Here is a 12,636-nt window from a genome sequence, read left to right as displayed (position 1 = left end):
GAATGCTCCCCCTGGGGCAGATAAAAAGAAACTCATGATCTGTAGCACTGGTAACTTTCTATAGTTTAAACATTCTCAGTGTAATGGCCAACAGGATGTCACCTCATGAGGAATTGGGGAGTGGTGAACAAAATCAAGAAAGATGCAATAGAACTGGTAGAAAGGATGAGCTGGTTTGACTGCCTATAGCACCCCGCTGGAACTCTTGTGTGCGACTAGGATATTTGCAACATAAAGCTGGTAGGTGGCTGAAACAGAACACACTGATGAACTAGGGATAGAAGGTAATTCCTAGCCTCTGCTAACATGGAAGAATGGCTCAAAAGGCAGTTTAGAGAAAGAGTAATGAGTATGCAGATATCACTGTAGAATGACTTACTTAATTCTTTCGATAGTATATCAGTGAGTGGTATAACCAGAGCAAATGGTGCCTGTGTTTTTAGTTTTTTGAGGACCCTGCATACTAATTTCTATAGTAGTTGTACAAGGGTTCATTCTCACCAACTGTGTAAAACATTCTTTCTCCCCTACACCCTCACCAGAGAAATGGATAGAGAAAAGATGGTATGTATGCACAATGGGACTCATATCTGTGAAAACACTGTATGTACACATAATGGGATCTTGTTAATATTCATAATGTTCCATATATAATATCATGTCATTTGTCCCATATATAATAACATTAATATTCATAATGTCCCATATATAATAATCATGTCATTTGCAGGAAACTGGAATGCAGACCACAATGCTAAACAAAATAGGTAAGACTCTGAACGTAAAGTATCATGTTTCCTCTCAAATATGGAATTGTAAAAAAAAAGGGGGGGAGGAAAGAAAAGAAATGGAGAGATGGCAAGAATGTAGAAGTGGAAAAGTGAGACAATTGGAGGAAGGAAGGGATGGAGGAGGGCAAGGGAAGTAAGTAAGGGGTAAAATAAAAATACATTATGTGCTTGTAGGAATCTACTAAAGCAAGGCCCATTTTTTTCTGTATAATTCATATGAACTAATTTCAAAGAGAACTTTTAAAAGAAGGTATGTGATGGCAAGAGCAACACAAGGGCAGGAGGAACTTCACAAGAACTTCCAACTGTTAGGCAACTGTGCATAGGGCGTGTGTGTGTGTGTGTGTGTGTGTGTGTATACATGTGTGAGTGTGTGTGTTGTGAGGATTAAAGCGTACAGACCTACTATGACAGGATATAAGTGGAAGATAAAATCGGTACCTAAAGCATTTATATTCCCAATGCTGGGCATTTTACCAAAAGGATTAATCAAGTGTTTTTGGTATATTTTAAGAACATTTTTATTTAACAAACATATCTGACAATTTTATAGCTGAAGAAACTGGAACTTGAGATCTTTAAATAACTTGCCAATATTCATAGTAATACCAATTCACACAGCTTTAGTATTGTTACCTAGATCAGCTTCTTCTATTAGATTACCAGCTGTTTGTGACAGGGTCCAAAGACTTATTCATCACTGTGGCCCTTGTTATTGGCATATAAAAGATGTTCACTATGTATTTGCTGAATATTGAGTGTCTCTTGTTATACTAGTAAGACTTCGCTGGCTAAATTTTATCTTGGTCAACATTTCAATACCAAATTAAAATATAAAGAATATCAAATTTATAATTGCAGGGTATTTCTTTTAATTAATAATACTCAACATATTAAGGTAAGCATGAAAGTTGAAGAAATTGAAAATGCATTTTAGAGAATTCTTCCTGGAGGCCATGAAACTATGATAGGATTTTCCTTCCAAAATCAATTGCATTAGTATTTTGAAATAGTGCACAAACCTAAAGACCATACCTCTCTAATTCTGAGATGAATTTTCAGACTTCAATGAAATGATGTAACTCTTGTTTGTAAGTGATTATGTTCAAATACTGGCATTTTGTAAGTTAAATGTAAGCTAAATTTGCTAAAGAAGCTTTCTGACCACTTACTGTAACAGTATACGGTATAGAAAATCAGACAAAAACACTAGAATCTTCTGTCAACTATAATTATGGTAACTCAGAATCTTTAGAAATAAATTTAGTCAAATTCGAATTCTATTTTTAATCATTTTTCACTAAAAACGCCATATTCGTTTGAGTGAAGTCTATTACATTTTACCCACTTAGTTAAATTTATCACTTTGATAAATTCATCATTTGCTTTAAACTTTTATTGTTCAGCTCTTGTTATCTTTCTCAGGCAGAAGACATAACCTCTCTGGAAAATATTTAATAAGGGATACTATCTCGTGGGATTGCCTTTTTTATGTAAATATTTCTGTATTAATTTTAAATAAAGGAGAAAACATAACAAATATGTGGCAACTAAACCCATAGTTTTACTTTGTTTTGTTTTCCTTGTTTTGTTTGTTTTGTTTTGAGACAGGCTCTTACTCTGTAATTCGGGTTGGCCTTGAACTCACTATGTAGCTCAGCCTGGCCTGAAACTCATGGTAATCCTCCTGCCTCAGCCTCCTGAGAGCTGGAATTACAGGCTTGCAACACCATATCTGGCCTGTACCTATAGATATTATCACCAAATACAAAAGCTGCAATTATGGAATTGTTTTTGTAAATTTGGTTGGTTAGTGAACAGAGCTCATGAAACCAGACACAAAAGGTCATTTGCAAAAAGGGATTATATACAAATTTATAAAATAATATTGATATACAGTGTGTCCACAGTCTTTCATCTCATACTTTTATCCTGTGGACAAAAGAAAAAAAAAATGGATACCAGAGGAAAAAATAAAGGAAAAAGATCAAATCCCATGTCATTTTCACTACTGAAAATGTGTTCCAAACTCATATTTCTGTCTTGATGAGACGATAGCTTCATCTTCAAACACAGACACCAAAAGTTTAAATAATAAAATTTCACGCTGCTTTAGCTTTCTGATATTTTTATCTGTAACAGGATTATTCAGAGAGGAATGTATATAGCTCTGCTTTTTGCTATAACATTGATAAGTGCAGTTTTGTTTGAAAATATTACAAATAAATGAGAGAATTAAATTTTCCTAATCATGAGAAAATAGATTATAAGTTATCCAGGGTTTGCTTGCAGTGGTAATTTTTTTCTCCTTAACACTTTCTGACAAGATATTTGATACGATGTTCAGATTTCAAGTATTTAATTACTGCCTTATATTTTATATATTAGGAGATGCTCTTTGAGTTCAATTTGACATGATTTATCCTTTTATATTCAAGAATAAACATTTCATGCCTATTGTCTTTGAGCCTATAATTTAATTAAAAGTAAAATCCGGGTAGTATGTATATTGTTTTATATATTCAAACTTGTTAAAGAAATTTTTACTTGGCAATTAATATTTGTACATTAAACAGATAATAGGAAGATTATATTCAGATGGCACGATACATATAAAATTTATACTTCCAAAACTGAATATGCAGTTTTGATATTTTCTTAATTGATTCAATTTAAATGTATCTACTTTGTACCAGATAAAAATCACTCCTAACCCTTATTAAGCCCTTTCTAGGTTCCAGACACTTTGTATGATTTTTACCATTTCTTCCATTAAGTGACTATTATTAATTCCTTTATATAGATAAGAACAGTAAGTTTCAGAGAACTGAGGTGACCAACCCACATTTGCTCAGCTGATAAAGCAGCTCCTGAGCTCAGTTGTCTGCAGAACAGGGTAGTGATAAATTTGTTAATAACAATATATCTATGCACAGCTAATGAGCTGTGGAAGGTAACTTTCTCTATAAAATTGCATAATCTGGCTTGCCTTGTGGATAAAAATCAATGTACAGAATGGAAGCTTCCAATGGCCCCATAATGTATGTAACAAGAAAAATTATAACCTGCTCAAAAAATAGAACATAGCAGAAACCAATGTAGCCAATGTGTATTAAATATTAATTTTGTGCTTTGCTTTTCTGCATGTGACTTGGTTTCACAGGGGATAGAAGACATAATTGCACAAGGATTACATAAAAGCCATATGTACTATTTATAAAATTGACCAGATGTCAACTCTCACTACCAATCTCTTTAACCTTATGATATTATAGTAGATATTTACATTTTTATAAGAATAGATATCACTGTTTATTACCTAAAGCTAACCTCATGCCTGTTAAATTATTTATGCATCTGTTTTAATATGTATTTTGCATCTGACAGGACAACTCTCCTTAGGACCCTTTTACTGACCCACCTGTCATTATGATGGGGTAAACAATGTCACCTTTCTAGTGCACGATGAATTACAAAGAAGTTGTAAAGTACACCATCCATCATGCTGGCACTAAGTAGGTTTTTAAAGTAGATCTCAGATACCACAAATGCTGTTTAGACTGTTACCAGAAAGCACAAATTGGAAGCTTATACAAAACGGTCCTATGATGAATGGACACGACAGCTCTCCAAAGAAAAGGGGCACTCCCCTTCTACCAATAACCTTGTCAAAAGCAAAAGTTGCTGTGAGCTTGCCAGCAATCAGAATGGAATTATTTAAGAACTTGTTAATGGCTCTGCCTGATAGAAATTCATGCAAACAGAATGTATTCAAAATCAAAAGGATGTATGCCCGAATCATCAGCAACTGCTCAAGCTTGATTTGCATTAGGGAATGGTCCCACAAAAACACAGAAAATCATTAATGCCCTATTAACTATAATATGTGAATTTCAATAGCTCTCTAAAACATGTATATGAAACATACATCAGTGTCTGTTTGCATGTACAATAGTCTCCTGGAAACTTCTTTGCTTTGGAGAATAATCCTAGAACAGCTTGGGTTTTAAAGTATCAATATAGATAACTTCTTTTACATCTTCTTCATATAGACATTTAAATTTTTATGTACTTAGTGTAATAGATTTTCACTGTTTATACAATTAAAATAGTTATTTTCAATGACTCCATCTAATTTGCATGATTAATTTCTCAAACTATGCTCTTCAAATGCAAGATGTTTGTTTTATCCATAATCAAATTTTAGTTCCCTCAATAATCCTTTTTGTATAGGCCTAATATTTGAAAGATGGAGTGTATTTCTTCATTTACACTTTAATTTCTCCCTTCTAATAGCTTTTTTTAAAACCTTAATGGGTGAGGGAACAGAGAAAAGAAAGAAGGGGAAATTATGCATGTATGTATATACAGGATAGCTAACATAGTTGTACTACTGGCTTCTACCGCTTTACTGAAAGGAACAGTTAATGATTAATTATTTGATCAATCTTGCATGCCCCTATTTATTTTCCTGAGAAACCACTTTGAAGATGTCAATACTTACTACAACAACCATTGTTAATTTCCTACCACTTTGTCTGTAACTCTGTATTGCGTGTATTGTTCTTATGCTGTTTTGTAAATAGATGTCTGTTTGTTAATATGTTTTCCTTCTTTTAGTTTTAAAATAAATTTTTAAAAAACACCTAACTCCTTTCTATTAAAAATGGAGGCTTTAGGGGCTGGGCATTTAGCTCAGCGGCACAGCTCCTGCTTGGCAAGCGCTAGGTCATGAGTTCGATTCCTGGTACCGGAAAAAAAAAACAACAACAAAAAAAATGGAGGCTTTAATACATTCCCAAATGGTAAATAGTACCAAATAAGGGTTTACAACTTCATGGATATTTCATGAATAAGTAGATCTTCGCTTTGTTTTATATGAAATAAAGAAACTAAACATGAATAACTGATAAGAAAAAGATAGGACACTCTCAGAGATATGGACCTTTTATGGAATTTATTCAATCTTATCCCACATTTAAAACAGTGGGACAACAGATTATTACAAAAAAACCATGCTGAGGAAAGAGGGACACAAGTTGTAAATTCATGGCTTTTCCATATCACCTTAGTTAAGCAATTATTGATGTTTGCCAAAATAAACTGGAAAGCAAGTAGATAGGGGCAATTCGAAGGCATCTCTTATGTTTTTGTGGTTGTTCTGTTTCAGACCTGCTTTTGTTAGAGGACGAAATCATCTTGCTGGGCTTGAGCCAATTGGACAAGAGAGAGGGCAGGAGGTGTGTGGGACTTACACAAGGTGAGGAATCTGAGAGAAAATATGTGGGTTACTTGTAAAATCTTGGATTAAGGCCCAAACTTTTGAACCAAGGAGAGGGTACTACCTGCAGCTATTTTTATTAATATGCAGGTGTGTTTCATTTCCTTTACTGCCTACCAGAAATAATGCATATTAATCAAATTAAATTATAAGAGTTCTACACTAGGAATACTACAGACATTTAACATTAAATTAAATTCGAATTAATTTAAAGGTAAAATTTCTCAAGGTTATGCTGGGTTTTATGCAGCACTGTTGGAAGTCAGGGCGTAACACAACATAGAGTAGAAACAACGCTGAAACACAGGTAGAGCGGCACCTCCCATCACCCCCCTTCCTTCCAAGAAAAGCTTCTATCAGGAACAAGCATTCGCCATTACATTAAGTATATCTGCAAAATAGCGTTAAAGATCTAAATATTTCATATATTAACCATAATTAATAAGAAGTAAGATTTTCAGAAAATTGTACTAATAACAGTCAGAAACATTATATTTATACTAAATGAGACAATTATAGTGGCAGGAAACTAGCAATCAATAATAATGTATACTATATATTATTCTTACTGTAGACTATGCTCTGTCATCTAAGATAAACACATATTAGTTAATTTCACTCTCATAATAGTTTTAGAAAATTGGAACTATTATTATTCTCTTCACAGAGATACAGGAACTCAGCACTGGATGGTTTAACTACCAGTGGGTAACTGCAGAGCTGAGATTTAAAACTAATCCATGTGGCTCTAATAGCCTTCCACTTAACTATTGTCAAAAACACGCAGTGCCAAAACCTAGCTAACCCTGAAAAGGTGGAGGAAAACTCTCCACCTGGCTCCCTGTCACATGTGCTTTCGATCACGGAAGCACAAGTGCTGTATTTCAAGTCTTGTATGTGTGAATAATCACATCAATTTTCCACCTCATCTCTTATGTGCACTCACAGTCTCGAAACACAGTCCCCTCCATGTCCTCCCTTTCTCTTCATAACAGCGTATTAAAATTGGCCTCTTCAAAACTATAAGTGAAATAAACTTGTACTTTATGGCCTGAGCAAAACGTGAATGACTCAGTCACATCTTCAACACCTCTGAATTAGATTCTTCTAACCTGCTTTCACTTGCAAAATATGCCAAGAAAAGCATCAGGCAGTTTCTACCTTCCTTCCCTTTCCTGGTGGCTCCACATTCACAATGCTTAATGGTGACTTTTTTATGTTGCATCTTGCCAGTTAGCTCCATTTAGATGAAAGCTGTTGTTTTTTAATTCCATTTCACCGTAAATGACAGAGACAAACGGTCATATTACCTCGAGAGTTCCTTTGGCAGAGTAAGCGGCATAGGAGTAGAGCAGATCTTGGCTGCTGTCTGTTCTGGCCCTTTCACTGCAAGGCTGGCCATTAGGATGGAAGCACTGGCCGCTGCCGCTCAGCGTCACAGTGCTGGGCGAAGGCCCTGGCACGTTGAGCAGCACGGAGTAATTCACAAACTGTACATCTTCGAGGCCCAGAGAAGTCCAGTGAGTCTTAATGTTCTTTGAAATTTCCATGTCATCTTCACTGTTATAGAGTTCTACCACATTTCTGAAAAGAAATATAAAAGCACACTTCAAACAAAGGGGAAATCTTTATCCTTTTGCGATGTGACAGTTCACCATGTGAAAAATTATTAATAGATGTTATAGGAAATGGAAAAATGAATAAGACAAGATCCTATCACAGAAATTTACAGTGTGGTGGGGAGTATGGGCTAAGAGAAGAATTATAGCAAATCAAGCAGGATGGATCAATTTCTAAAATTCAGAACTAAGCTCTGTGAGACGGCGGAGAAGAGTGATTAATGCCAAGTAGTTCTTTTATTGGTTCTAATCCTTCTATCCACATTACCATAATCCATTTAAAATCAGTTCCCAAAGTATGTGTCATGCTGGGGGAGATAGCTCTGCATTGTGCTTAATATGACTCTATATAAAATGATTGATTAACATATAGCGATTGCTATTTAAAATAATAGAGAGCACATTGGATACAATTTGTATGACAAATTACATGATATTATATGCAATAAAGTCAATATACAAATATTAAACCAAAAACATAGATTGCCAAACCAATATGTACTTTGTTTGTGTTATGTCTCTTACAGTCCTACACTTATTTCATAATCTGCCACAATACTATCTATTTTTGTTGATAATATTTTAGATGTCAGATGAAAATCTATGTAGAATGCTATTGGACATGGGAACTAATAATAATTGAATCAGGTATTTTTTAAAAAATTTTGTAGCTAAAATAGAAAACAACCAAATTGTGACCAGATTCTTTTTTGAGTGCTAATGTATTTACTATAAAAATTTTATTGCCATCCAAGATATTACATATTAATGTTTATATTGTTATATTTGCCCATCATATTATTTTTTCTCACATACACATATTTAGATGAAGACCCACTTTATTCAAGAACCACAAACAGAACACACCTGGAAAAGGAATTTTTATTCCTTTATGTCCATTTTTTAGTGGAAACAATAGTACAGCAAAGCATTACTGGAGACAAATGTTAGGTTTATCAACACAGCTTGAAAGCTGTCCTAGATAAGGACATGCAAAAATAAACAATTTCTTAGACACATTTTTCAGTACTTAGGATCAAATTCAGGTCCTCCCATGTACTAGACAAGTGCTTCACCACAGAGATCTGTCCCAATCCCTTTTTATTTATATACACACAGATATGTAATCTATAAGGTAATGGGATGCAAAAAAGCCAGACTGATAATTGATATTTATGCAAAGATTAAGGTATGGGAAATAATAATATAATAATATATCCCTAGCCTTTTTTATTTTAGTTTTGAGAAAAATTCTTGCTAAATTGTCCAGGTAGCTTTGAATTTCTGATGCTCCTACCTCAACCTTCCTAGTAGCTGAGAATATGGGCATATGCTGCTGTACCAAGGTCTGTGTCGTACTTTTAGAAGCTGTTTCTAATGTTCCTGAATTTCCCTATAAGTACCAATCAACATTACAGTAACACTTAAGTGTTATGGAAGATCAGATTGAAAAATTTATTTTTTAATTCCCCTTGAGTCAAAAACCCTGCTTTCTATCCTGTTCATCCATTACGTTACCCTCTACCTCCCCATCTCCTGTCTGCCTATGGCTACTGCCTTCCCTCTGAACGTTCTGAGAGAGGCCAGGTAAACTGAGTCAAAACTTCTCTAAATGTGATGAAAAAGTCATTCAGAAGGTACTCCAAGAATGTCCTTTTGAATTACATATAAAGTGAAGTTCCAGAATACGCATTTAATTCATGCAATTTTAGGAAAATATGGTAAATATTAACAGAAAAATGGAAAAAAAGATCACTGCTTTAAATTTTGTTTCCCAGTAACTGATGAACATAAATACATCAGTGATGTTTAATCTGTATTTGTTTTGTTGATCTCAGTTCTTAAGTGTTTTATAGTGTGAGCATGTCAAGCAAACATGGACTATTTCAAGATGTGTATGTTTTACAACACTACATGACCTCAAAAGGGAAGTCAAATACTTTTTAGAGGATCAGCTGAAGAATGAGTAATTTACACCAATTCCAGAGAAAGTCTAATTATTACTCAGCACAAATATAAATTTAAAAAGTTAAAGAATGTTTGTATTTTTTTTTAGCTTACTAGGTATGTATTTTACATTATAACATCATTTTCAATGTGATGTGATAACTTGAATGTATGAAGAACATGCAACCTAAAAAACATGAAGACAATGAAAGAAAAATCTCAGATTATGAAGTATAACATCGCAAATATTATTGAAGTTCTCCATATATTCTTATTATTCAATCTTACACCCTAATCCCCAGGATAATCATCAGTCTTGCTTTTTTGTTTCCCATTACCTTGTTGTTATAGACTATATTTCTGTGTGTATATAACACACCATCCTTTATTTTTATGTGTTTTATTATTATATAATTATATCGTATGTTATAGTTATTGACTTGTTTTTAATTCAAAATAGTGTATCTGAGATTTCTTCAGCTTCTTAGTAGTTCTCCTAAGACAAATATTTTACATTGTTCCACATTTTTCACTACAGTAAACAACTCTGCACTGGACATTTTATTCATTTGTATTCATAGTTCCTAATAGACATACACAAGAGTTTCTCTAGACTAGCAATTATTTATTCATAGAGTATGCACTTGTGTAAATTTAGTAAGAATGCCAAAATGTTGTTGAAAGGACTTTGAGGACTCTCCTGCCAGTTCTTCGTGAGAGTTCTTGTTCCTTCATTTCTGCTAACACTTGCTGTTGTCTTGTGTTTCATTTTACACTTTTCCAAATGCAATGAATATGAAATTGTATTTCAGTGTTTAACTCAGAAGTATTATCACTTTGTTGTAAGATCTACATAGTTTTCCCAAGCTTTTTGTTCTACCAGAACTATTTAAGAGCCCCACTGGCAGTGCATCTAATTATTTGATATCCAATGTAGGCAAAATTTTATCCTACTGTGCTTTTAGTTTGTATTCCCGTGATTACCAATAAGGATATTTTAATCAATTATTTAGCTATAATTCTTTCCTTTTCTGTGTAATAACAGTTCTTCATTTTTACCTTACATTTTTTTTTTAGGTTCTGGATCATACTTTTTAAACCATATGCATGACATTTTCTTCAGGTTTTTGACTACTCTTTTTGTTTTAATATGTTGTATCATGAGGAATAAAATTCCTAGCTGTGACACGCATAACTTTAATATAATGTGCAGTTTACACATTTTCTGGCATGCTTTAGAAATATTCCTCAAACATGAGATCATGAAGTTGTTCTCATTTTTTGTTTTCTAAAGGTCTACAAAATTGTTTTCCTCATTTTCGGATTTACCAGTGCAAGGAGTGGGAGGGAGGACGAAGAGGGTGGAAGAAGAAAAGGGTAGAAAGATGTGAGGTTAGAATATAATATCATTTTTTCCCCCATGAACAGCACTAGTACTCCTTGTTAAGTATTCTGCCTAATATGTCATTCATGAGCTTCTTTGTGTGTACACTGTCTGAGACCCCAAATCGACTCTGGATCCTCGGGATCCATCTTCATAATGATATGCTTTTAAAATCATTATTGCCTCACATAACTATCCAGAATGGCAAGTTGTCTCATTTGTACTTCTTGAAAAACATCTTAGTTTTCTTTTTCTCTCCCATGTTAACATTGGAATGAGCTTTTTAATTTCAATGTCAAGACTGTGATTGGATTTACACTGATTCTAAATTAGGATTTGAGAAGATATGCCAAACTAAAAATAGCTTTAAATGCTTAAAACTGTTGTCATGATCTGAATGTTTGCATACCCCTCCAAATCCATCTGTTGAAATGCTAAGCCCCAAAGTGATGTTTCAAGAGGTGGTGTAACTGGTGTACTTATAAAAGGGACCAATAGACAGATTTTTTTGTTCTTCCCACAATGCATAAAGACAAAGCTGAAAAGCACCTCCTTTGAGAAAAAGGTTCCAGCCAAACACTGTAGTTACCTGTATTTTAAATGTCTAAGCTCCAGAGGTGTGAGCATGAATGTACTGTTACTAATAGATCGAAGGAATTTCCAGTCTGTTTTGTTATAGTAGCTTGAAAAAACTAAACTAGTTATCAAATTTCTGAACATTAATATAAAATGTAATTTGAAATTAAAATATTATTTGGATGTTGCTGTTATAGAGGAATATTATTCAGTTCTATAAAGTAACTCTTCTAAACTTTCTTACTAATTTTCTATTTTGTATGCTTCTTTGTTTTTTATGTAAAAAAATTGTCATAATGAAGGTTTTATTACTTCCATTCTCATCATTTATGTATTTTTTATTTCTATACAGTCTATGACTTCTATGTGATATTTAATAGCACATTCAATAAGATATATTAGTAGATATCTATATTATATTGTAAATATCAGCTATGAAATGTTTCTCCAAGTCTCCAATTATTGACAGCTGTTCTTTAAATGGGTATGGAATTTTACGAGAAATTTTAATACATATATTAGGGCAATCATGTGATACTTTTCATTAATATGATGGATTATATTAACAAATTTTTCATTGTTAGATCTAGCTTCTTTTCTAAGATAAATTCTACTTAATAGAATGCATTATAATTTTAAAAATTATGATGTGATTTGTTTTGCCAGTATTTTGTTAAAATTTTATATTCACAAGCCAGGCATGGTGGTGCATGCCTGTAATCCCAGCACTCGGGAGACTGAGGCAGGAGGATTATTGCAAGTTTGAGGTTAACCTTGGCTACAAAGTGAGCTCAAGGCCAGCCTGAACTTCAGTGAGACCCTGTCTCAAAAAGACAAAAAAAGACAAACAATTTTACATTCATTTTTTAAAGTAAATTGGCATTAAGAAAGGAAAGAAAGAAAGAAAGAAAGAAAGAAAGAAAGAAAGAAAGAAAGAAGGAAGGAAAGAAAGAAGAAAGAAAGAAAGAAAGAAAGAAAGAAAGAAAGAAAGAAAGAAAGAAAGAAAGAAAGAAAGAAGAAAGAAAGAAAGAAAGAAAG

The 12,636-nt window shown here is 33.4% G+C and overlaps 1 protein-coding gene across 2 annotated transcripts in view; it reads right to left on the bottom strand.

The window, feature by feature from the left end:
- The window catches only part of Naaladl2 (N-acetylated alpha-linked acidic dipeptidase-like 2), a gene marked incomplete in the record, with an annotated part of 1,228,826 nt that overhangs the window by 530,163 nt on the left and 686,027 nt on the right, over positions 1-12,636 (bottom strand). For both annotated transcript variants that reach the window (XM_005383020.2, XM_013513456.1), the window contains 1 exon segment: positions 7,383-7,656. In XM_005383020.2, coding sequence (XP_005383077.2) covers positions 7,383-7,656 — 274 coding nt within the window.

This window comes from Chinchilla lanigera, unplaced genomic scaffold (assembly GCF_000276665.1).
Source record: "Chinchilla lanigera isolate Chin_1 unplaced genomic scaffold, ChiLan1.0 scaffold00019, whole genome shotgun sequence".
Taxonomy (NCBI): Eukaryota; Metazoa; Chordata; class Mammalia; order Rodentia; family Chinchillidae; genus Chinchilla; species Chinchilla lanigera.
The sequence above is the reverse complement of the archived record's forward strand: the minus strand, read 5'-3'. Positions and strand labels throughout refer to the sequence as shown.